This window comes from Bombina bombina, chromosome 3 (assembly GCF_027579735.1).
Source record: "Bombina bombina isolate aBomBom1 chromosome 3, aBomBom1.pri, whole genome shotgun sequence".
Classification (NCBI taxonomy): domain Eukaryota; kingdom Metazoa; phylum Chordata; class Amphibia; order Anura; family Bombinatoridae; genus Bombina; species Bombina bombina.
Genome location: NC_069501.1, coordinates 1,191,423,113 through 1,191,446,881, shown reverse-complemented (window position 1 = coordinate 1,191,446,881; position 23,769 = coordinate 1,191,423,113). Strand labels below are relative to the sequence as shown.

The window sequence follows — 23,769 nt, the reverse complement described above, 5'->3', positions numbered from 1 at the left end:
CCATTCCTGCGAGTTCTGGTTAATTTTCTAAATGTGCCCCAAATGCCCCCAAATTTCAGCGTAAGGTTGTTTTTTTTTATTAAAAATCAAATTTAGCATTTTTTTTAAATAAAAAATAACAGCACTAAGCAGTTGTTAGGGGTTAAAGTGAGCGGGTTTGGGGTGTTAGAAAAAAACAGCACTCAAAAGGGCCTTTACATAGCTGTCTATGGGGAACTGTGTGTTCTCTATAAATATGTATGTATATGCTTATATACATATATATTTATGTCTTTATTTATTTATAAAATATTATACCAGGAAGGATACATTGAGATTTCTCTCGTTTTCAAGTATGTCCTGGGTCCACAAAACACTGCACTGATACAATAGGGTACAATAATACAAAAACAATAATAATACACAATATATGTAACATTTTAAATAGAACAGGTAGGAAATATTTAATCAACCATGACAGGTGCATTCTGTTTTGAGATATGTATAGAGGGATCTCTTAAAGGATATTAGGCTTGGGGAAGGTTTGAAAGTGTGTGGGAGGTCGTTCCATAATTGTGGTGCTCTGTAGGAAAAGGAGGATCGAGCTGCTTTCTTTTTGTATTGAGGCAAGCTAAATAATGTGCTGGTACTGGATCGGAGGTTATGGGAGGTGGGAATAGCCAGGAAGAGCATTCTGCTCAGGTAGGGTGGGAGCTTCCCAGAAAGGCTCTTAAACACAAGGCTGGAAAGATGGAGGGTGCGTCTGGATTCCAGCGACAGCCAATTTAGTTCTTTTAGCATGTCACAATGGTGGGTCCTGTAGTTACATTGTAGCACAAAGCGGCAGAACGAGTTAAACAGTGTATTAAGTTTATTAAGGTAAATTAGCGGTGCAGGTGCATATTCTACATCCCCATAATCCATGGTAGGCATCAGCATTTGCTGTACAATCTTTTCCTTTACTGTAAGGCTGAGGCAGGATTTGTTTCTGTACAGGGCACCTAGTTTTGGTTAAAGTTTAGATGCAAGATTTTCTATGTGGAGGCCAAAAGATAGATTGGGGTCTAACAACATACCCAAGTATTTGAAAGAATGGACTGCGTTCAGTGTGCAATTTGATTTTATTTTGACGGATAGATGGGAATTTATAATTTGTGTAATTTAGGTCCCGTTCCAAAGATCATTGTAACAGTTTTGTCAGTGTTTAGGAAGAGTTTGTTTGCATAGATTACCGTGTCATCTGCGTACTTGTGTACAGTTGAGGATTTGCAGACATTAGGCAGATAATTTATAAATAATGTGAATAGTAGGGGAATCGAACCACACATAAATATATATTTATATAATAATACTTAAACAAGAATTGTGTGGAAAACCTTTTCCACAATAAATTCCCTATGTCCAGCACCAGATTATAGGTTATAAATCAACAAACTAGTATAACCATATTGGGACCATATTGGAATTACCACACAATACTAGTCATAATAAATAACAACAAAAAAGAAAACAATTTAAACATTTGCAATATGTTTACTGAAGTATCCGTAAGAAAGACACCAGATAACAAATTATTAATATACGAACGTGGGCCCACTTATGTATTTTAAATATTGGCCAATATATCTAATGTCCATTTAGTAGACTTTATCCTTTTACATTCAGGGTAGTAATATTTTTGTAAATGTTCTTAACATATGTATGTTTTACTTTAAGGATTTCAATATTTTTGCCATGCAGCAGGCTTATTCTTTGTTCGCATAGATAGAAAAGTTCTCAGCGATATTCTATGAGAAGGTTTTTCAACACTCTAGGGGTGGAATAACATTTGTAACAATTTGCAGAGTTCATCAAAGTTAACATTTGTTGTTGTGTTTCCAATTGTATCACAGCGTGACGCCTCAAGGAATTATGGCTTCAGAGACTTTATTATGTATACACCTCCTGCTCACCTTGCTAGGCTGCCTATCGCAACTCAAGTAACACCTCAAAGTTATTTTACCTTGATTGCAGCTTGTCTCCGGTTTCCGTATGTAGAGAAAATTACTCACATGTCTTTTTTGTTTTGTGAATTTCCGACCCTCAGCGAGTGGACCTTACTCAATGTCGCTGTTTTTTATCCGGTCTTTGCTTTCGGTTAATTCAGCTTGTTCATGCGCATATACATAAATATTTCAAATTTGCTGCCCATCGCTGCACGACTTACCCCCTTCCCTACACTAGGTACTCATGCCGTATCTGAAGACATGAGACGAGGCTCCCATTGGAGACTATGGAAACATTTAAAGCTTCCATACAATGCAAACGCGAGGTCATGTTCTCATTGCAGGTCACCTCAATACCAGCACACAATTGCATGCGCTGGTATTACGAGTGGAGTGCAAATATCATGCTCGCAAAGCGCAATCTGGCCCTTTGTGTTTATTTGTTGTGTATTCAGGCATATATATATCTAATAGTATTTTATATTGTATTGAAATGAATATCCAAGTGTCCTGAATCAGCTGAACAAGGGTGTTGACTGGGGATATTTACTTGCAACTCTCATCATAATCAGTAAACTCTTCACATCTGTAGGAGCTACTTATCACTCTCATACATATATGTGTATGCAAAACAGAAAGCAAATACAATCATTAACAGCACTAACAACTTTTTTTTTAATCCTATTGTCATTAAGCTGTGGATTCTTAGCAGTGAAAGTTGTGTTATAATGCTAATGTCATGCTCCCTATGAGATATTACACTCCAGCAAACTGTATATATTTAAGAAGCAGCGTACAGCTCACTGGGGTCCCAAGATTCCTCTGTTTTCTCATTCAGTCCTACAGTAGCTGTGAGGTTAGCAAGTTTTAAGAGCTCAGCAGACTTTAGTGAATATATTATTATATTAAATATATATTCAACACAATTTAAGGAACACAGACACACAATGTTCTTAAAGAGACACTGTTGTATATATTTTTACATAGATTATTCATTTTTAAAAATAAAGGTTCAATATATATTTTTGTAAGAAACCTTCTTGCAAAAGATACCATGTATATGAGAATACCGTCAAATGTGCACGTCAGGGTTAAAGGGTCCGTAAATTCAAAATTCATTATTCAGTTAGAGTGTCCGCTTTTATTTCTATTAACAGATTTTATTTGTTCTCTTGGTATCCTTTGTTGAAGAGTAAACCTAGGTAGGTGAGCTTAGGCACGTGCACATGTTTTTGTTGCATTGTGTGGCAGCAGTGTTTGTAACTATGTATAACATTGTTATAAAGATTGTTGCAAGCACTGCTGCCAGATAACTAAAGACACATGCACGCTCCTGAGATTACCTAAGATTACTCTTTAATAAACAATATCAAGAGAACTAAGCAAAATTGACAATAGAAGTAATTTAGAGAATTGTTTAAAATGTCATGCTCTGTACAAAGCATTTAAGTTTCATTTTAACGTTAATGCCCCTTTAAGGTGCAAACATGTTTTAACTGTGATTAGAAAGAGAATTCAATTCTAAGAAAATGTCCATTTACTTCTCCTATCAAATTTGCTTCATTCTCTCAGTATCCTTTGTTGGCTCTGCGACAGCAGTGCACTACTGGATAGCTGGTGATTGGTGGCTATGCCCATAATCCTCATGATTGGCTCACCAGAGGTGTCCAGCTAGCTCCCAGTAGTGTGTTACTGCTCTAGAGCGGACTTTAAACATGTTTTTAACCCCTTTGTAGGAGTTAAACACATTTATATACAATTAATAGCGCAAAAATCAAACGCTCTAATGCATTAGAACAATACTTTTATACGTTTATGTCCCTATAAGTTAAAATGTGTGCTTAGGTGTAACTTTCTTTTTATCAGCAAGGCATATTTTGCAGTAGCTTCCAACCTAGAACTGTGAATGTTGGAATAAGTTTAGCCATCTGTGTATATTTTGCAAATAAAATGAAAAACCAATGTGTAAGTTTGCAAATGTTCTAGTTTATTTGTCTGTGAATAAGCAGTGCAATGTCTGTTTTGTTCAACCACATAATTGCTGAGTATCTTAGCCTGCGGGGCACATGCTTTTTTTCCTTCTATCTTTGTATATTTTCTCTTGCAGCTTGAACACATTTTTTACATTACTGCATATTTTTGTTTGATAAATACACATCTCACACTGAGCACTTATACCGTTTGCATTTTGTTTTTCATTTACAGATTGTCGATGGCAAGTTATGGTTTCAATTGGACTGTGGCAGTGGCCCAGGAATCTTGGGAATTTCTGGCAGGACAGTTAACGATGGCAATTGGCACTCTGTCTTTTTGGAGCTAAATCGGAATTTCACAAGCTTGTCGCTGGATGATAGCTATGTTGAACGACGCAAGGCGCCACTTTACTTCCAGACCCTAAGTACTGATAGTTCTATTTATTTCGGAGCTCAGGTGCAAGTGGAGAATGTTCGAAGCCTAACCGACAAAAGAAGTACTCAGGTCTTGGGTGGTTTCCAGGGATGTCTCGATTCTGTCGTCCTGAATAACAATGAACTGCCACTTCAAAACAAGCGGAGCAGCTTTGCAGAAGTGGTCGGCTTGACTGAATTAAAGCTTGGCTGCGTATTGTATCCCGATGCATGTGAAAGGAAGCCTTGCCAGAATGGAGGGAGTTGTACAAGTGTGCCATCTGGTGGTAAATATACGCTATAACATATTTTATTCTTAAAAAGCCATCAACAACAAAAAAATTGCTTTCAACACATGCACTGAACAATTAAATGTTCATGACATCTAGTCAGAAAAGGGCAATAAATATATAACCATGAAAAGCATAGGCACATTTAATCACAGCTCTGGAAATGCTGAAGAAAACGGCACTAAATCAATCAAATAAAACAAATCCTATTGTTTTCAATTACAGTTTTTTTTATTTAGTCAATATGGTAAATTTACTGTAACCTAAATGCTCTGGAGCCAAAGTGCAACTTTATTAATTGGACTAGGGCTCAGTTTGCAGGGTCTGCTGTTGTTGATACAATTTAATACACAGTTATTTAATGCATTTGTTTATTTATATAATGTAGTGTTTAGCTGAGCCAAGTAGTGGTCAATTTAAACTTTCATGGTTGAGTTTGTTCTTGCAAATGTTAAAAAAAAAATCTTTACCGTTGCCTTCTTTTATCAAATTTGCTTCATTTTCTTGGTATTCCTTTTTATAAGGAAACCTACTTGACGTGCGTTTGGATCATTTGTGATGATCTGAATATGGAAGAAGACGTCCGCTTACGGCATTTTGCTAATTTTGGAGACGGATTCCTTCTTGTGAAAGTGCATCAGTGCAAATCCAGATCTAAGTGTTTTCCACTTTCACAAGAAGGAATTTGCCTCCGAAAAAAGCCAAATGCCGTAAGCGTCTGCCTTCTTCAGCATTAGAATCATCACAAATGATATAAACACACGTCTACTCATTAGGCCCTCAGGAAAGCATGTATGTGTCTTTAGCACTTAATACAGCAGTATTTACAACAATGTATAACATTGCTATAAATACTGCTGCCCCATAAGGTTTACCAAGAACACATTACATTTAATAATAGAAGTATTTTTTTTTAATTAATTGCCTCTAACTGAATTATAAACGTTTCATTTTGACTTTTCTGTCCCTTTAAAGTAAAATAAAATCTTTATTTATAACTGTGAGCAGAACCAAAATGGCCCAATAAAAAAAGAAAAAAGAAAAACATAAATATGTTACTGAATTTTTCCTTTTACTACTGGGTTTCAATAGGTTTATGTATTGTGTATTTTTTCTTTCAAGCTTGGAAACAACAATGTATCTGATGTTGACATACATCACATTAGGTAGTTACACTTATTACTGATGAAGTCTCAAACTAGGTACATAAATATTGACACATTTCTTCTGCGCTTCCTAATCTTTTGCAGCAGACAAAGCACTATTTTTACACAAAATCAACAGATGTTTAAAGGGTCGGTCAAAACATAAATGTGCATGGGTGCATTTCAGTTTAGAATAGAAGGATTTTTGCAACATACTTCGTTTAGCAAAAATGTGTTTGGTAACATTTACTACTGTTTTAGTGGCATACTCACATATGCTGTTAGGGCCTGTGCAGCAGTATTCAAACACCAAATCTGCCTAGAGAGTAAACAGTGGTTTGTTTGATGCAAATTAAGACTTCATATGTAATGTAATATGTAATATGTAATGGTGCATGGGCTCCATTACATATTCGGCGTCGCCCGCAAAAAACAGGTGCCGCCGTTTTTTTTATGCGATTTTGGTATTACACGCCCTTTTTATGCGATTTTGGTATTATATATACTGAGTAGCATACAAGTTACGCGCGTATATTTCACCCGTCGTCCGCATTTTTTACTCCCATAGACTAACATAGAATTGGCGCACAATTCGGTAGCCAATATACAGCGCAAGGACGTACGCACGTAGAAATGAGAAAATCTACTCCATTCTCATCTCGCCACCCATGGCAGGCGCAGCAACCTTTGCTCTGACTAAAAAACAGAGGCGTAACTAGAAACCACAGGGCCCAGGTGCAAAAATCTAAGAAGATGTATTTGTGTATTTGAAATAGCTAATTTTGTGTTTTGAAGTCACAACTTAATAAAATGAATTGAGCTTGTAGGTATAATCAGATCTCATTACTTTATCACATTGTGTAAATATACTTGCTTCTTTACTTAAACCAATCACCAATACTTGGAGAGAACAATGGAAAATTATAATTGTATTACCTTATCTCTTCTAGAACCCACTGGGAGTGTAATTTATTATACTGGCTATGTTAACACAGCTTGACCTTGAGGCCAAGCTATTTAAAGGGGCAGTCAAGTCCAAAGAAAATGTTTCAAATAGGGCATGTCATTTTAAACAACTTTCCAATTTAATTTTAACACCAACTTTGCTTTGTTCTCTTGGTAGTCTTAGTTGAAAGCTAAACCTAGGAAGGCTCATATGATAATTTGTAAGACTTTGAAGGCCGCCTCTTAACACATGCTTTTTCATTTGCTTTTCACAACAGGGGAGAGCTAGTTCATGTAAACCATATAGATAACACTGTGATCACGCCTGTGAATTATGGCAGATACTGCACTAATTGCCTAAAATGAAAGTCAATAGATAATAAATAAAATGTCATGTGATCAGGGGGCTGTCAGAAGCTTAAATACAAGGTAATCACAGAGGTAAAAAGTATATTAATATAACAGTGTTGGTTAGGCAAAACCTGGGAATGGGTAATAAAGGGATTATCTATCTTTTTAAACAACACAAAATCTGGTGTTGACTGTCCCTTTAAGGATGGGTGGGGATACCACAGGCTAAATAAAATATTTCAAATGCAATCATAAGGGTAAAGGAAATACTTGTAAACAATTTAATACACTCCAGCAGGTAAAGTGGATCATTGGGACCAAATTAAAGGGAAGAAAACTTTTGAGTAAAATGTTCCTTTAAACCTTGCTGCCTACTTCATTATTAGGGTGGTGGTGGTGGTGGTGGCGGTGGTGGCAGTGGTGGCGGCATGGCTGTTTATATCCTCAGGACAGGATTTTCTGTGGAGGAGTCAAAGGATGAGAGGGATTAGCACAGTCAGATATATGTCCATGTGGGCATACAATGTATATTGATACATGCTAGGGCCTATATTGGTTCTCATGTCATACTCTGTAACATGTATCTGCACATTGTGAGATGATCTATGAGGGATTTGAATATGAGCAGTATACAGGGATGTGTTTCATAAAATAGTTATGTGTACATGTCAATGATGAAATAATGTGTTCTTTACTTTAGCCTGATCTAGGCACCGAACCTGCTTTATTGAGCTAAAGGTATTGGGATGGCTATAGTGTCCATTTAATGAAAACTCTACATGTGGCTTGTGGCCTGTGTTACTCTGAGACATGTTAGTATTGCACTATTCCACCTCACATCATAAATTGCATTGTGTTATGTAGCAGTAATGTCAAGTATAATTGTAGATGTTTTTGTTAGACGCCAAATACCATGCTCCTCATCGTGTACATGAATGTGTGATATTAAAGGATGTTATATCGCAACTACATATAATACAGGTGTGTGGGATGTTACTCACCAGCATGATGTGCTGTGATTGCAGCCCCTGAGTCACAAGCCCATGGAAGTTCACGGACTGCTGTGATACTCAGGGACCTGTGTATCATCTACTGCCAGGTGTTGTACTCTATGTCCAGGGCTGGCCCACTGCATGTTCGCTTCTGGTGGATAGCTTTCTGTCCCATCTTTTCTTTGACCCACATCTTGCAGTCATTCACCTCTTTTCAGGCCCTCTTCAGTCCTCCTCTGCGGGGCCACACTGTTGACGGCATCCTCTACTGCCAACTATGCAGTCTTTCTTTTTTTGGCACTGCCTTTACCCTTCTCCTGCCTGAAGAGGGCACTGTAATTGTCCACGATGGCCTGGACTAGGGCAACATTTTCTTCAAATGAGAAGATTGGACATCTCAGCCTCTCATCCTCAATGGCCACTTGGGTTCCTCCCTATGATGTCCCTGGCAGTGTGGGTTCCTCCCTATCCTCTCCCTCCTCCCCCCTTCTGTCCCCATGTGCATCCTCTGTCCCTCTCCTGGATGTGCCTGCTCTCTGGGGCTCTCTGGCATCGCTCCTCCCATCATCCCTTCTGACTCTCTCTCTCCCCACTCCACTTACTCCCTGACAGGGGGCCCACTGCTCCTCCTGTCCTCTCCAATACTCCTCTCTCTGCCATTCCTCTCCCCTTATCCATACCTCTCCCTGCCATCCTCACACTAATCACACTACACACACTCCCACTCACTCCGAGTTCAGTCACGCACAATCACAATCAAACACTCAGCCTATTACACTGTAAAACTAAAAAAATATGTGAAGTGTTAGAAAAAAAAGTGTGGTGTATTTGTATATGTATGTATGCAATGTGTGAAATATGTGTAAGTGTACAAGCTTACTCAATCCACCAATGCGACCTAACCAACTATTCTGTTTGCGCCTCTCTCTCTACTCACACTAATCCTCCACTCCTAGGCCTTGTGTTGTAGCTCAACGAACAATCCAAACACACTGAAAAAATGGCGGATGCTCATGGATTTATACATGAATTTGAATAGCGTAATTACGTCTCACATTTTTAGTTTAATTCCGGTTTAGTTTTTATGTGTGTTATCCTCATTTGCATAAAACTTTATTGACACTTTATGTGGATATAATACTGGCGTAGGTATTTGTGTACATTTCTGAAGATCGCCAGTTTGTCCTACTTATGCCAGTCTAGCATCTAACGGCACCGTATATGTAATACCCCAATGTGCGAGGTGAAATTACGGGCGGCGCAGGTTTTAGTGCTTGAGCTGAAGCCTGCGCCGTATATGTAATCTCGCCCCATATGTGTGTATGCCACCAATATATTTTTTTATAGAATATATTGCAATCGTCCTATTTAAGATTGAAATGCCCTAATGCAGTTTTCAATTTAGACCTTTGCATACCTTTAATGACCCTTTAACATTTTGAGAACTAGAGCCAGATATGTGAATGGTTATCAACATGTGCTTGTTTATTAGTCTGGAGCTTTGAAAAATACTTCTTAAAAACCATTTGTTTTACAGATGAATTTATCTTTGCAACATACACACAGCAGGTATCATATGCAGTTAGAGATATTCCCATGTGAGCTGAATATTGTGTTTTTCAGCTGGTAAAGGCAAATGTTTGGCACATTTGTTAGAAAAAACAAATGGTGGCCTCATTCCTTCATCTTAAATGAATGTTAAATCCTTGCTGAACATTTTGAGTTGGCTTTTAATACAATTCTTAACTTTTTCTTTAAGTATCAAATATGAATTTAAATTGTAACATTTGAATATTTATTCTCATAGACTTCAATATAAGTAAATATAAGTCTATGGAATCAATATGCAAATGTTACGTTTGAATGCTAAATTTGTGTACTCAAATATTTAATTTGATTTTCAAATATTAACTTGTGTTCTTTATAAATATTCTGACATTCAGAACAATTATTCTAGCATTCAAATGTCATGATACATACCTCCCTAAAACTATGCATACACAAACGTGAAATAAAAAAAAAATAATTTAAATTTTTTATAAGGGTGCAACACAACAAAATGTGTGTGTGTTTAGTGTGTGTGTGCATGTCTGTGAGTGTATGTGTGTGCATGTCTGTGTGTGTGTGTGTGTGTGTTTGTGTGTGTGTGCTTGTGAGTGTGTGTGTGTGCATGTCTGTGTTTGTGTGTGTGTGCATTAATACATTTTATGCTCTACTTGTTTTTCAATAGCTAAACCCACCATCCAACTTATACTTACTTACTGGAATAGACAATGCTTGCCATTGTCATTTTATTTGCAAAACATTTGATTATGCATAGTTATTTGCAATATAATGTATGTACTTTATTTAAAATTTCACTATTTTCATGTAATTTATCTCTAAAATGTGAGAAGGGCATCCTGCAGATCTTACAAGCCTAACCCTGATATATATATAAGTGCTTAATTGGTCTCAGCCGAGATGTTGCAATGCAATGCAAGGTTTTTGCTAGCAAAAGCAATGAGGCTAGCTGTGTGCTCAGTAACAAATCCGGATTGCCTGCTCTGAATAAAGAAAGTGTTGGTTGTGATGGGCATGGGGTTTGGCTGTTGAAAAAACAGTTTTTGCTAATTATATTAATCTTTTCAGAAATTGTTCACATTTGGCTATTATGTTAACGTATGCAAAACTGAAGAAAAAAATAATTGTATGGTGTTTTATGTCCTTTTACTGAGAGTGTAAACTTCACTAGATGAAGACTTTTTTAGCACGTCGGTTAGCACGTTTAACAAGTTAAAAGTAAAAAGTATGCGCGCAAGTAAAACCTGACACGTACTAATCAAGTATCATGACCGTGTTAAGTTCTTCTCCCCATAAAAGTCAATGGAGAGCGCAGAATAAAAAACCTAGCACCTATACTCACGCACTAACCAACAGGAATTATGAATATTTCACATTCCTATATTCTTCACTAACAGAACAATGTACTTTTCATTGTAAATACATATTTATATATACAGTTGTGCTCATAAGTTTACATACCCTGGCAGAATTTATGATTTCTTGGCCATTTTTCAGAGAATATGAATGATAATACAAAAACTTTTCTTTCACTCATGGTTGGTGTTTGGCTGAAGCCATTTATTATCAATCAACTGTGTTTACTCTTTTTAAATCATAATGACAACAGAAACTACCCAAATGACCCTGATCAAAAGTTTATATACCCTGGTGATTTTGGCCTGATAACATGCACACAAGTTTACACAAAGGGGTTTGAATGGCTATTAAAGGTAACCTTCCTCACCTGTGATCTGTTTTCTTGTAATTAGTGTGTGTGTATAAAAGGTCAATGAGTTTCTGGACTCCTGACAGACCCTTGCATCTTTCATCAAGTGTTGCACTGCCGATTCTGGATTCTGAGTCATGGGGGAAGCAAAAGAATTGTCAAAGGATCTGCGGGAAAAGGTAGTTGAACTGTATAAAACAGGAAAAGGGATATAAGAAGATATCCAATGAATTGAGAATGCAAATCAGCAGTGTTCAAACTCTAATAAAGAAGTGGAAAATGAGGGGTTCTGTTGAAACCAAACCACAGTCAGGTAGACCAACTAAAATTTCAGCCACAACTGTCAGGAAAATTGTTCGGGATGCAAAGACAAACCCACAAATAACTTCAGGTGAAATACAGGACATGTGGTGTGGCTGTTTCAAGATGCACAATAAGGAGGCACTTGAAGAAAGATGGGCTGCATGGTTAAGTCGCCAGAAGAAAGCCATTACTACGCAAATGCCACAATGTATCCCGCTTACAATGCGCCAAGCAGCACAGAGACAAGCCTCAAACCTTTTGGCACAAAGTCATTTGGAGTTATGAGACCAAAATTGAGCTTTTTGGCCACAACCATAAACGCTACATTTGGAGAGGAGTCAACAAGGCCTATGATGAAAGGTACACCATTCCTACTGTGAAACACAGAGGTGGATCGCTGATGTTTAGGGGATGTGTGAGCTACAAAGGCACAGGAAATTTGGTCAGAATTGATGGCAAGATGAATGCAGTATGTTATCAAACAGAACGCCTCATTTCTCTTGTTAAGTGTATCCAGTCCACGGATCATCCATTACTTATGGGATATTAACTCCTCCCCAACAGGAAGTGCAAGAGGATTCACCCAGCAGAGCTGCTATATAGCTCCTCCCCTAACTGCCATTACCAGTCATTCTCTTGCACCCAACGACTAGATAGGATGTGTGAGAGGACTATGGTGATTATATTTAGTTTTATACCTTCAATCAAAAGTTTGTTATTTTATAATAGCACCGGAGTGTGTTATTCCTTCTCTGGTAGAATTTGAAGAAGAATCTACCTGAGTTTTTACTATGATTTTAGCCGGCATAGTTAAGATCATATTGCTGTTTCTCGGCCATCTGAGGAGAGGTAAACTTCAGATCAGGGACAGCGGGCAGATTAATCTGCAAAGAGGTATGTAGCAGCTTATTATTTTCTGACAATGGAATTGATGAGAAAATTCTGCCATACCGATATAATGTAAACTCAGCCTTAAATGCAGTAGCAGCATCTGGTATCAGGCTGTCATGTATGTATATTTTACACTTCAGTATTCTGGGGAATGGCACTTCACTGGAATTATACTGTGTGCATAAGACTTTAGCCTAATTTGCAGGGACTGGCAACAGGCTCTTTAATAACACTTAATTTATGTTAAACGTTTTTTGCTGGCATGTAAAATCGTTTCATTTTCTGAGGTACTGGGTGAATAAAATGTTTTGGGCATTATTTTTTCCACTTGGCAGTTGTTTTATTTCATTTATGACAGTTTACTGATCTCTCTCACTGTTGTGTGTGAGGGGAGGTCAAAAAATTCAGTCAGAAGCTCATTGTATTTCCTGCATGATCCGGTTCATCTCTACAGAACTCAGGGGTCTTCAAAACTTGTTTTGAGGGAGGTAATCATTCACAGCAGAGCTGTGAGATTGTAGTTGACTGTGATAAAAAACGTTTATTTCTGTAACTTTTTTTTTTTTTTTTTTCTGCTATCAGGGTTAGTTATCCTTCGCTAATGGGAACAAGCCTTTGCTAAAATTGTGTTTTTTACAAAGATTTGATGCTATAACCTTTCAGTTTATTAACTTTCAACTGTCATAACTCTTTCTGTGCTTCTTATAGGCACAGTACGTTTTCATATTATAGTAAATTACTTGAAAAGTATTTCCAAGTTGCTAGTTTATTTGCTAGTGTGTTAAACATGTCTGATTCAGAGGAAGACATCTGTGCTATATGTGCTAATGCCAAAGTGGAGCCCAATAGAAATTTATGTACTAACTGTATTGATGCTACTTTAAATAAAAGTCAATCTGTACAAATTGAACACATTTCACCAAACAACGAGGGGAGAGTTATGCCGACTAACTCGCCTCACGTGTCAGTACCTGCATCTCCCGCTCGGGGGGTGCGTGATATTGTGGCGCCGAGTACATCTGGGCGGCCATTACAAATCACATTACAGGATATGGCTACTGTTATGACTGAAGTTTTGGCTAAATTACCAGAACTAAGAGGTAAGCGTGATCACTCTGGGGTGAGAACAGAGTGCGCTGATATTGTTAGGGCCATGTCAGATACTGCGTCACAACTTGCAGAACATGAGGACGGAGAGCTTCATTCTGCGGCTGACGGTTCTGATCCAAACAGATTGGATTCAGATATTTCAAATTTTAAATTTAAGCTGGAAAACCTCCGTGTATTACTAGGGGAGGTGTTAGCGGCTCTGAATGATTATAACACAGTTGCAATACCAGAAAAAATGTGTAGGTTGGATAAATATTTTGCGGTACTATCGAGTACTGACGTTTTTCCTTTACCTAAGAGACTTACTGAAATTGTTACTAGGAGTGGGATAGACCCGGTGTGCCGTTCTCACCCCCTCCGATATTTAGAAAGATGTTTCCAATAGACACCACCACACGGGACTTATGGCAAACGATCCCTAAGGTGGAGGGAGCAGTTTCTACTTTAGCTAAGCGTACCACTATCCCGGTGGAGGATAGCTGTGCCTTTTCAGATCCAATGGATAAAAAGTTAGAGGGTTACCTTAAGAAAATGTTTGTTCAACAAGGTTTTATATTGCAACCCCTTGCATGCATTGCGCCTGTCACGGCTGCAGCAGCATTTTGGTTTGAGTCTCTGGAAGGGACACTTGAATCAGCTCCATTAGATGAGATTACACACAGGCTTAAAGCTCTTAAGTTAGCTAACTCATTTATTTCAGATGCCGTAGTACATTTAACTAAGCTTACGGCTAAGAATTCCGGATTCGCCATTCAGGCGCGCAGAGCACTGTGGCTAAAATCCTGGTCAGCTGACGTTACTTCTAAGTCTAAATTTCTTAATATACCTTTCAAAGGGCAGACCTTATTCGGGCCCGGATTGAAAGAAATTATCGTTGACATTACAGGAGGTAAAGGCCATGCCCTGCCTCAAGACAGAGCCAAACCTAAGGCTAGACAATCTAATTTTCGTTCCTTTCGGAATTTCAAAGCAGGAGCAGCATCAACTTCCTCTGCTCCAAAACAAGAAGGATCTGTTGCTCGCTACAGACAAGGCTGGAGACCTAACCAGTCCTGGAACAAGGGCAAGCAGGCCAGGAAACCTGCTGGTGCCCCTAAAACAGCATGAATTGAGGGCCCCCGATCCGGGAACGGATCTAGTGGGGGGCAGACTTTCTCTCTTCGCCCAGGCTTGGGCAAGAGATGTCCAGGATCCCTGGGCGCTAGAGATAATATCTCAGGGATACCTTCTGGACTTCAAATACTCTCCCCCAAGAGAGAGATTTCATCTGTCAAGGTTGTCAACAAACCAAATAAAGAAAGAGGCGTTTCTACGCTGCGTACAAGAGCTTTTATTAATGGGAGTAATCCATCCAGTTCCACGGTCGGAACAGGGACAAGGGTTTTACTCAAATCTGTTTGTGGTTCCCAAAAAAGAGGGAACTTTCAGGCCAATCCTGGATTTAAAGATCCTAAACAAATTCCTAAGAGTTCCATCGTTCAAAATGGAGACTATTCGGACAATTTTACCCATGATCCAAAAGGGTCAGTACATGACCACAGTGGATTTAAAGGATGCTTACCTTCACATACCGATTCACAAAGATCATTACCGGTATCTAAGGTTTGGCTTTCTAGACAGGCATTACCAGTTTGTAGCTCTTCCATTCGGATTGGCTACGGCTCCGAGAATCTTCACAAAGGTTCTGGGTGCTCTTCTGGCGGTACTAAGACCGCGAGGAATTGCGGAAGCTCCGTACCTAGACGACATTCTGATACAAGCTCCAAGCTTTCAAACTGCCAAGTCTCATACAGAGTTAGTACTGGCATTTCTAAGGTCGCATGGATGGAAGGTGAACGAAAAGAAGAGTTCTCTCTTTCCACTCACAAGAGTTCCCTTCTTGGGGACTCTTATAGATTCTGTAGAAATGAAGATTTACCTGACAGAAGACAGGTTAACAAAGCTTCAAAATGCATGCTGTGTCCTTCATTCCATTCAACACCCGTCAGTAGCTCAATGCATGGAGGTGATCGGCTTAATGGTAGCAGCAATGGACATAGTACCCTTTGCACGCCTACATCTCAGACCGCTGCAATTGTGCATGCTAAGTCAGTGGAATGGGGATTACTCAGACTTGTCCCCTACTCTGAATCTGGATCAAGAGACCAGAAATTCTCTTCTATGGTGGCTTTCTCGGCCACATCTGTCCAGGGGGATGCCATTCAGCAGGCTGGACTGGACAATTGTAACAACAGACGCCAGCCTACTAGGTTGGGGCGCTGTCTGGAATTCTCTGAAGGCTCAGGGACAATGGAATCAGGAGGAGAGTCTCCTACCAATAAACATTCTGTAATTGAGAGCAGTTCTCAATGCCCTTCCGGCTTGGCCCCAGTTAACAACTCGGGGGTTCATCAGGTTTTAGTCGGACAACATCACGACTGTAGCTTACATCAACCATCAGGGAGGGACAAGAAGCTCCCTAGCAATGATGGAAGTATCAAAGATAATTCGCTGGGCAGAGTCTCACTCTTGCCACCTGTCAGCAATCCACATCCCGGGAGTGGAGAACTGGGAGGCGGATTTCTTAAGTCGTCAGACTTTTCATCCGGGGGAGTGGGAACTTCATCCGGAGGTCTTTGCCCAAATACTTCGACGTTGGGGCAAACCAGAGATAGATCTCATGGCGTCTCGACAGAACGCCAAGCTTCCTCGTTACGGGTCCAGATCCAGGGATCCGGGAGCGGTTCTGATAGATGCTTTGACAGCACCTTGGACCTTCGGGATGGCTTATGTGTTTCCACCCTTCCCGATGCTTCCTCGATTGATTGCCAGAATCAAACAGGAGAGAGCATCAGTGATTCTAATAGCGCCTGCATGGCCACGCAGGACTTGGTATGCAGATCTAGTGGACATGTCATCCTGTCCACCTTGGTCGCTACCTCTGAAACAGGACCTTCTGATCCAGGGTCCCTTCAAACATCAAAATCTAATTTCTCTGAAGCTGACTGCTTGGAAATTGAACGCTTGATTTTATCAAAACGTGGTTTTTCTGAGTCAGTTATTGATACCTTAATACAGGCTAGGAAGCCTGTTACCAGAAAGATTTACCATAAGATATGGCGCAAATACTTATATTGGTGCGAATCCAAGAGTTACTCATGGAGTAAGGTTAGGATTCCGAGGATATTGTCTTTTCTACAAGAAGGTTTAGAAAAGGGTTTATCCGCTAGTTCCTTAAAGGGACAGATTTCAGCTCTGTCCATTCTTTTACACAAACGTCTGTCAGAAGTTCCGGACGTTCAAGCTTTTTGTCAGGCTTTAGCTAGGATCAAGCCTGTGTTTAAAACTGTTGCTCCACCATGGAGTTTGAACTTAGTTCTTAATGTTTTACAGGGGGTTCCGTTTGAACCCCTTCATTCCATTGATATCAAGTTGTTATCTTGGAAAGTTCTGTTTTTAATGGCGATTTCCTCGGCTCGAAGAGTCTCTGAGTTATCTGCCTTACATTGTGATTCTCCTTATCTGATTTTTCATTCAGACAAGGTAGTTCTGCGTACTAAACCTGGGTTCCTACCTAAGGTGGTCACTAACAGGAATATCAATCAAGAGATTGTGGTTCCATCTTTGTGTCCTAATCCTTCTTCGAAAAAGGAACGTCTGCTACACAATCTAGATGTAGTCCGTGCCCTGAAATTTTATCTACAGGCAACTAAGGATTTTCGACAAACGTCTTCCCTGTTTGTCGTTTATTCTGGTCAGAGGAGAGGTAAAAAAGCTTCGGCTACCTCTCTCTCCTTTTGGCTTCGTAGCATAATACGGTTAGCCTATGAGACTGCTGGACAGCAGCCTCCTGAAAGAATTACAGCACATTCTACTAGAGCTGTGGCTTCCACTTGGGCCTTTAAGAATGAGGCTTCTGTTGAACAGATTTGCAAGGCTGCAACTTGGTCTTCTCTTCATACTTTTTCCAAATTTTACAAATTTGACACTTTTGCTTCTTCGGAGGCTGTTTTTGGGAGAAAGGTTCTTCAGGCAGTGGTTCCTTCCGTATAAAGAGCCTGCCTGTCCCTCCCGTCATCCGTGTACTTTAGCTTTGGTATTGGTATCCCATAAGTAATGGATGATCCGTGCACTGGATACACTTAACAAGAGAAAACATAATTTATGCTTACCTGATAAATTTATTTCTCTTGTGGTGTATCCAGTCCACGGCCCGCCCTGTCACTTTAAGGCAGGTAATTTTTCCATTAAACTACAGTCACCACTGCACCCTATGGTTTTCCTTTCTCTGCATGTTTTCGGTCGAATGACTGGTAATGGCAGTTAGGGGAGGAGCTATATAGCAGCTCTGCTGGGTGAATCCTCTTGCACTTCCTGTTGGGGAGGAGTTAATATCCCATAAGTAATGGATGATCCGTGGACTGGATACACCACATGAGAAATAAATTTATCAGGTAAGCATAAATTATGTTTTTCCACTTCTTGATTAGAGTTTGAACACAGCTGATTTGCATTCTCATTTCCTTGGATATCTTTTTATATCCCTTTCCTGTTTTATACAGTTTAACTACCTTTTTCCCACAGATCGTTTAACAATTCTTTTTCTTTCCCCATGACTCAGAATCCAGAAACGTCAGTGCAGCACTGGATGAAAGATGCAAGGGTCTGTCAGGAGTCCAGAAACTCATTGACCTTTTATACACACACACTAATTACAAGCAAGTAGTCCACAGGTGAGGATGGTTACCTTTAATAGCCATTCATATATACCTGTATTATATCTATTTATATACTGTATATATATTTTTTTAATAATTTTTAATAATAATTTTTATTAATGTTTTTTAAATATTTTATATCTAATATTTCAATAACACACATTAAAGTTAGCAACGTTAGTCCTGATTCACGAACCCCGATGCACGTTACACATATTTTACATTCCTATGTTCTTCACAAAGAAAATAATGTACTTTTTATTATTAAATATATCTGTTAATGTTAATATAAAATACATAGCTATACCTATATATCTATAGGAATAGATATACAGGTATAGAAATATGTATTTACAATAAAAGTACATTATCCTGTAAGAAAAGAACATTGGAAAGGGAAATATGTACAGTACATATACAGTAAAACACATAGGCCCAGATTACGAGTGGAGCGCAAACGTTTGCATGTGAGAAATAAGGGGTGCAGCATGTCACAAAGATCAAATCATCTCAAACTGGTTTCTTGAACATGACAATGAGTTCACTGTACTCCAATAGCCTCGACAGTCACCAGATCTCAATCCAATAGAGCACCTTTGGGATGTGGTGGAACGGGAGATTTGTATCATGGATGTGCAGCTGACAAATCTGCAGCAACTGTGTGATGCTATCATGTCATTATGGACCAAAATCTCTGTGGAATGTTTCCAACACCTTGTTGAATTTTTTAATCTATGCCACGCAGAATTAAGGCAGTTCTGAAGGCAAAAGGGGGCCAACACGGTACTAGCAAGGTGTAACTAATAAAGTTGCTGGTGAGTGTGTATATATATATGCATTGGGGCACCTTTGCAGTTAAATAGATGAAACATGTAAAAACATATTTATGCAATAGTAATTTTTAATAATGGTTTTAACTATGTATTTATTGTAAATATTTAACATTCTAATGTTCTGCACATAGTAAAATATGTTCTAAATAAATATTCCTATATTTATCAGTATATTTCTATACCTCTATATAATCATGTGTATATATAGAAATATTTATTAATAAATAGAACATATTCTTCTATGTGAAGAACTTTTGAATATGAAATGTTCATATTTTCATATTGGGTTAGCGCACATGACAATATGCAAACAGGTTTGCGTGTGAGTAAGGTGTTAGGGTTTTTTCCCACTGTTTTCACTACATTGACTTCTATGGGGGAATATATGAATGCGCACACAATATTGTAAATTTGTCTTTATGCGCTTGTTGGGTTAGTGCACAAACAAAAACAGTTTACTTTAAACTCAAAGGAGTAGATTTATCAAATGTCGGGCGGACATGAATCCGCATTGATAAATGCAGACAGCATATGCTGTCAACATTTAGCATTGCACAAGCATTACTGGTGAAATGCTTGTGCAATGCCGCCCCCCTGCACATTCACAGCCATCAGCCTCTAGCACGGGGTGTCAATCATTCGGATCAGGATGATCGCTGTCCGCCATCTCAGATGGCGGATGAGTTAAGGAGCGCCACTTCTTAACTTAAGTTTTAGGCGGACCTGAAACTTCGGGGGTAGAGTCCAGCATTTGCTGCTTGATAAATGTACCCCTATATATGAGAACAACCTGACGAGTGCAAAAAGCTTACTTCTAGCGCAGTTAACACTCGAGCGGAAGCTTTAAATAGCTCTCCACTTGTAATCTGGCTCAAAAATGACTTAAATACATATGTACACACATCTATACACACATATATATACATATATATATATATATATAAGCCTCTATTTATCAAAGTCTGGCGGACCTGATCCGACAGTGCAGATCAGGTCCGCCAGACCTTGCTGAATACGGAGAGCAATATGCTCTCCGTATTCAGCACCGCCCCCTGCAGAATCGCTGCCAATCAGCCGCCAGCAGGGAGGTGTCAATCAACCCGATCGTACTCGATCGGGTTGAATTGCGGCGATATCTGTCCGTCTGCTCAGAGCAGGCGGACAGGTTATGGAGCAGCGGTCTTTAGACCGCTGCTTCATAACTGGTGTTTCTGGTGAGCCTGCAGGCTCGCCAGAAACACGGGGCCTCAAGCTCTATCTGGAGCTTGATAGATATGCCCCATTGAGAGAGAGAGAGAGAGAGATACACGTATTTAGACATGTCTATGCATGTATATATATGTTAAAGCCCTTTGCAGCCCTTTTTCCCTCAAACTCCTTATACCATACATCTTTGAGCCCTTATAATTTTTTTCAGATAGTGTTTATATGAGTGTAACTGTACTTTTACATGTATTTGTTGTGTTTAATGCAACATTTTTTTACCCCTAACTTTTACACGAGCACTGAAGTCGCACTAACCTAACAAGCATAAATTGCGACTGTGCTTGAGCAAACACGTTTACTTTCAATTTGTAAAACCCGACATCGCTCGTGCACAACAGTTAGCGCACCACTCGTTATATAGACCTAAATTAGTTGAAGATAGTTCCATTTCTTGCAAGACATCAAGAGCAGAGCACAAAGCCCTTTAAATACGTGTTATCTCTGACTTCCTAACGCCCTTTATTACAGCCTATCGAATATATGACAGTGTAATGCAAGGCTTCCGTGACCTTAATAATGCAGTTACAAGCAAACTAAAAATAAACACTAAACACCAATAGATTGTTCAAATAGGCAGCTCACAATAATCACAAAGAATAAAAAACAAAGAACACGTTGTTATTCAAGAAAATACAGACAGCAAAATGAATAGCTGCAGCTTCTTTTTAAAATAAATTATTTTCTTTTTTTTTCTGCTTTGAAAAAAATCTAGGTCAAGTATGCGCGCACCGGAAAAACTGAAGCACTCGTACTGTTATTTTCAGGATAATTATTCCAATGCAGTAGACAGTAGAAATCCCTCTAGTAAATAGTGGTATAATTTGTGCCTTAAACAGATCTGATTGAATACAAGATAAATCTGCATTTAGGGAAATGTTGGATTATTCAAGTGTCATTTAGTTCAGTGCATTCCACAACAGTATAACACAGATATCAGTTTAGTGTTACAAACCACAGTTGGGATTGATGCTTTTTTGGATTGGTGCTGTCTTTAGTTTTGAAACCAATGTGTTTTTTTGATACATCAGCACTGGATGGGAAACAAAAATTTAAATGATATAAAAGTGCTAAATGCAAATATAATATTAGAGCATTTTATTATTACTTGCATATAACTGTGTCTAATCCCTGCAGACAGGTTAAACTCATAGTTAAAGTCAGCTCCAAATCAGCATTGACAAGAGACAAATGTGTGAGTCCACCAGCTAGCACCAGAGTAGTAAATTTGTCAACAGAAGTGAATTTAAGAGTATCTTAAAGTTACATGCACTATGTGAATCATGAAAGATTAAAGGGATATGAAATCTAAACTTTTTCTTTTGTGAGTCAGACAGATCATACTATTTAAAAAAAAAAAAAAGTTTCTCTATATTCAAACTTGTATTGAAGCACAATTATGGTTTCTTTCTGAGGTAAGAAAGCCTCACAAATACTTTGTGTTATGAACAAAATTTATTGTGTTTAGTATATATTTATGAACTTAACCTATGGGCATCTACTTATCAAGCCGTCAACTTACTTGCATTCGATGGCACCAATACGCTCGCCTAAGATCGCCTAACTTCGCTGCCGCGGACGTGAATACGTTCTCCAAAGTTACCAAAAAAGCTGCGCACCAAGTACGGCGCAATGAGCAGCGGACTGTTTTTAACTGACAGTCATCAATCTCGCTGCTCTTCGGCTTTTTCCCAGCTTTATTGGTATACTGTCACTAAACATCGCCACTATACTGTTTTACCCCTATCCCGCTGCTTGAAGATGGAGCTGCTCCGTGACGGATGGATGAAGATAGACGATGCCGTCTGGATGAAGACTTCTGCGGACTTGGATGAAGACTTTGGCCGCTTCATTGAGGACTTCTCCCGGCTTCTTGGAGGATGGATGGCGGATCTTCAAAACTGTAAGTAAATCTTCTGGGGTTAGTGTTAGGATTTTTTCAAGGGTTTATTGGGTGGGTTTTAGTTTTAGATTAGGACTTGGGCTGCAATAGAACTAAATACCCTTTTAAGGGCAATGCCCATCCAAATGCCCTCTTCAGGGCAATGGGGAGCTTAGTTTTTTTTAGTTAGGGTTTTATTTGGGGGGGTTGGTTGTGTGGGTGGTGGGTTTTACTGTTGGGGGGTTGTTTGATTTTTTTTTTACAGATAAAAGAGTTACTTTGGGGCAATGCCCAGCAAAAGGCCCTTTTAAGGGCTATTTGTAGTTTATTGTAGACTAGGTTTTTTATTTTTATTTTCATAGGGCCCTTAGATTAGGTGTAATTAGTTTAAAGCTTTGATAATTTCTTTTTTATTTTTTGTTACTTAGTGTTTATTTTTTTGTGTAACTTAGTGTTTGTTATTTTTTGTAACTTAGTTAGTTTTTTGTAACTTTGTAAGTTTTTAGTGTAGAATTAAATAATTTGAGTAGGGTTAGGTGTTTAAATATATTATATAGTTAATTTAATTTGTAGTTTAATGTAATTTTAGTATAACAGTTAGGTTAGATTAATTATTAATTTAATATAGTTTAATGTAATTTTAGTATAACAGTTAGGGTAGGTTAATTATTAATTTAATATAGTTTATTGTAATTTTATTATAATAGTTATAATAGGTTAATTATAGTTTAATTTAAATCTAAAGGTAAGTTTAAATTTATTATAAGATAGGGATGAGTTAATATTTGATATAAAGTTAGTGGGTTGTTAGGTTTAGGGATTAATAGGTTAATTTAGTTTATGGTGATGTGGGGGGCTGGCGGTTTAGGGGTTAATACGTTTATTTAGTTGCGGCGGGATAGCGGTTAATACTTTTATGTAGGTGGCGGCGATGTCAGGGCGGCAGATTAGGGGTTTATAAGTATAATGTAGATGCGGCGGTGTAGGGGGCAACAGATTAGGGGTGTTTAGACTCGGGGTACATGTTAGGGTGTTAGGTGTAAACATAACTTTCATTCTACCATAGGAATCAATGGGATATCGGACAGCAGCGAACATAAGCTTTCGCTGCTTTCAGACTCTCATTGATTCCTATGGCATCCATCGCCTCCAGGGCGGCGGGTTGAAAACCAGGTACGCTGGGCCGGAATAGTGCCAAGCGTACCTAGTAGACATTTGTTAACTAGCAAAAGTAGTCAGTGCCAAATTTGCATTCGGAACATCTGTAATGACGTAACCATCGATCTGTGTCGGACTGAGACCGGCGGATCGTATGTTACGTCACAAAATTCTACTTTTGCCGGTCTGTAGGCTTTGATAACTAAGGCGAATCAAGCTCGCCACAATTACGCTGCGGAATTCCAGTGTATTTGCGGTTAACGGCTTGATAAGTAGATGCCATGGTG

The 23,769-nt window shown here is 38.8% G+C and overlaps 1 protein-coding gene across 2 annotated transcripts in view; it reads left to right on the top strand.

Annotated features, from left to right (window-relative positions):
* Positions 1–23,769, top strand: part of FAT3 (FAT atypical cadherin 3) — a 637,515-nt gene that overhangs the window by 571,977 nt on the left and 41,769 nt on the right. For both annotated transcript variants that reach the window (XM_053708624.1, XM_053708625.1), the window contains exon 21: positions 4,170–4,638. In XM_053708624.1, the coding sequence (XP_053564599.1) occupies positions 4,170–4,638 (469 nt within the window). The remainder of the gene's footprint in view (positions 1–4,169; positions 4,639–23,769) is intronic.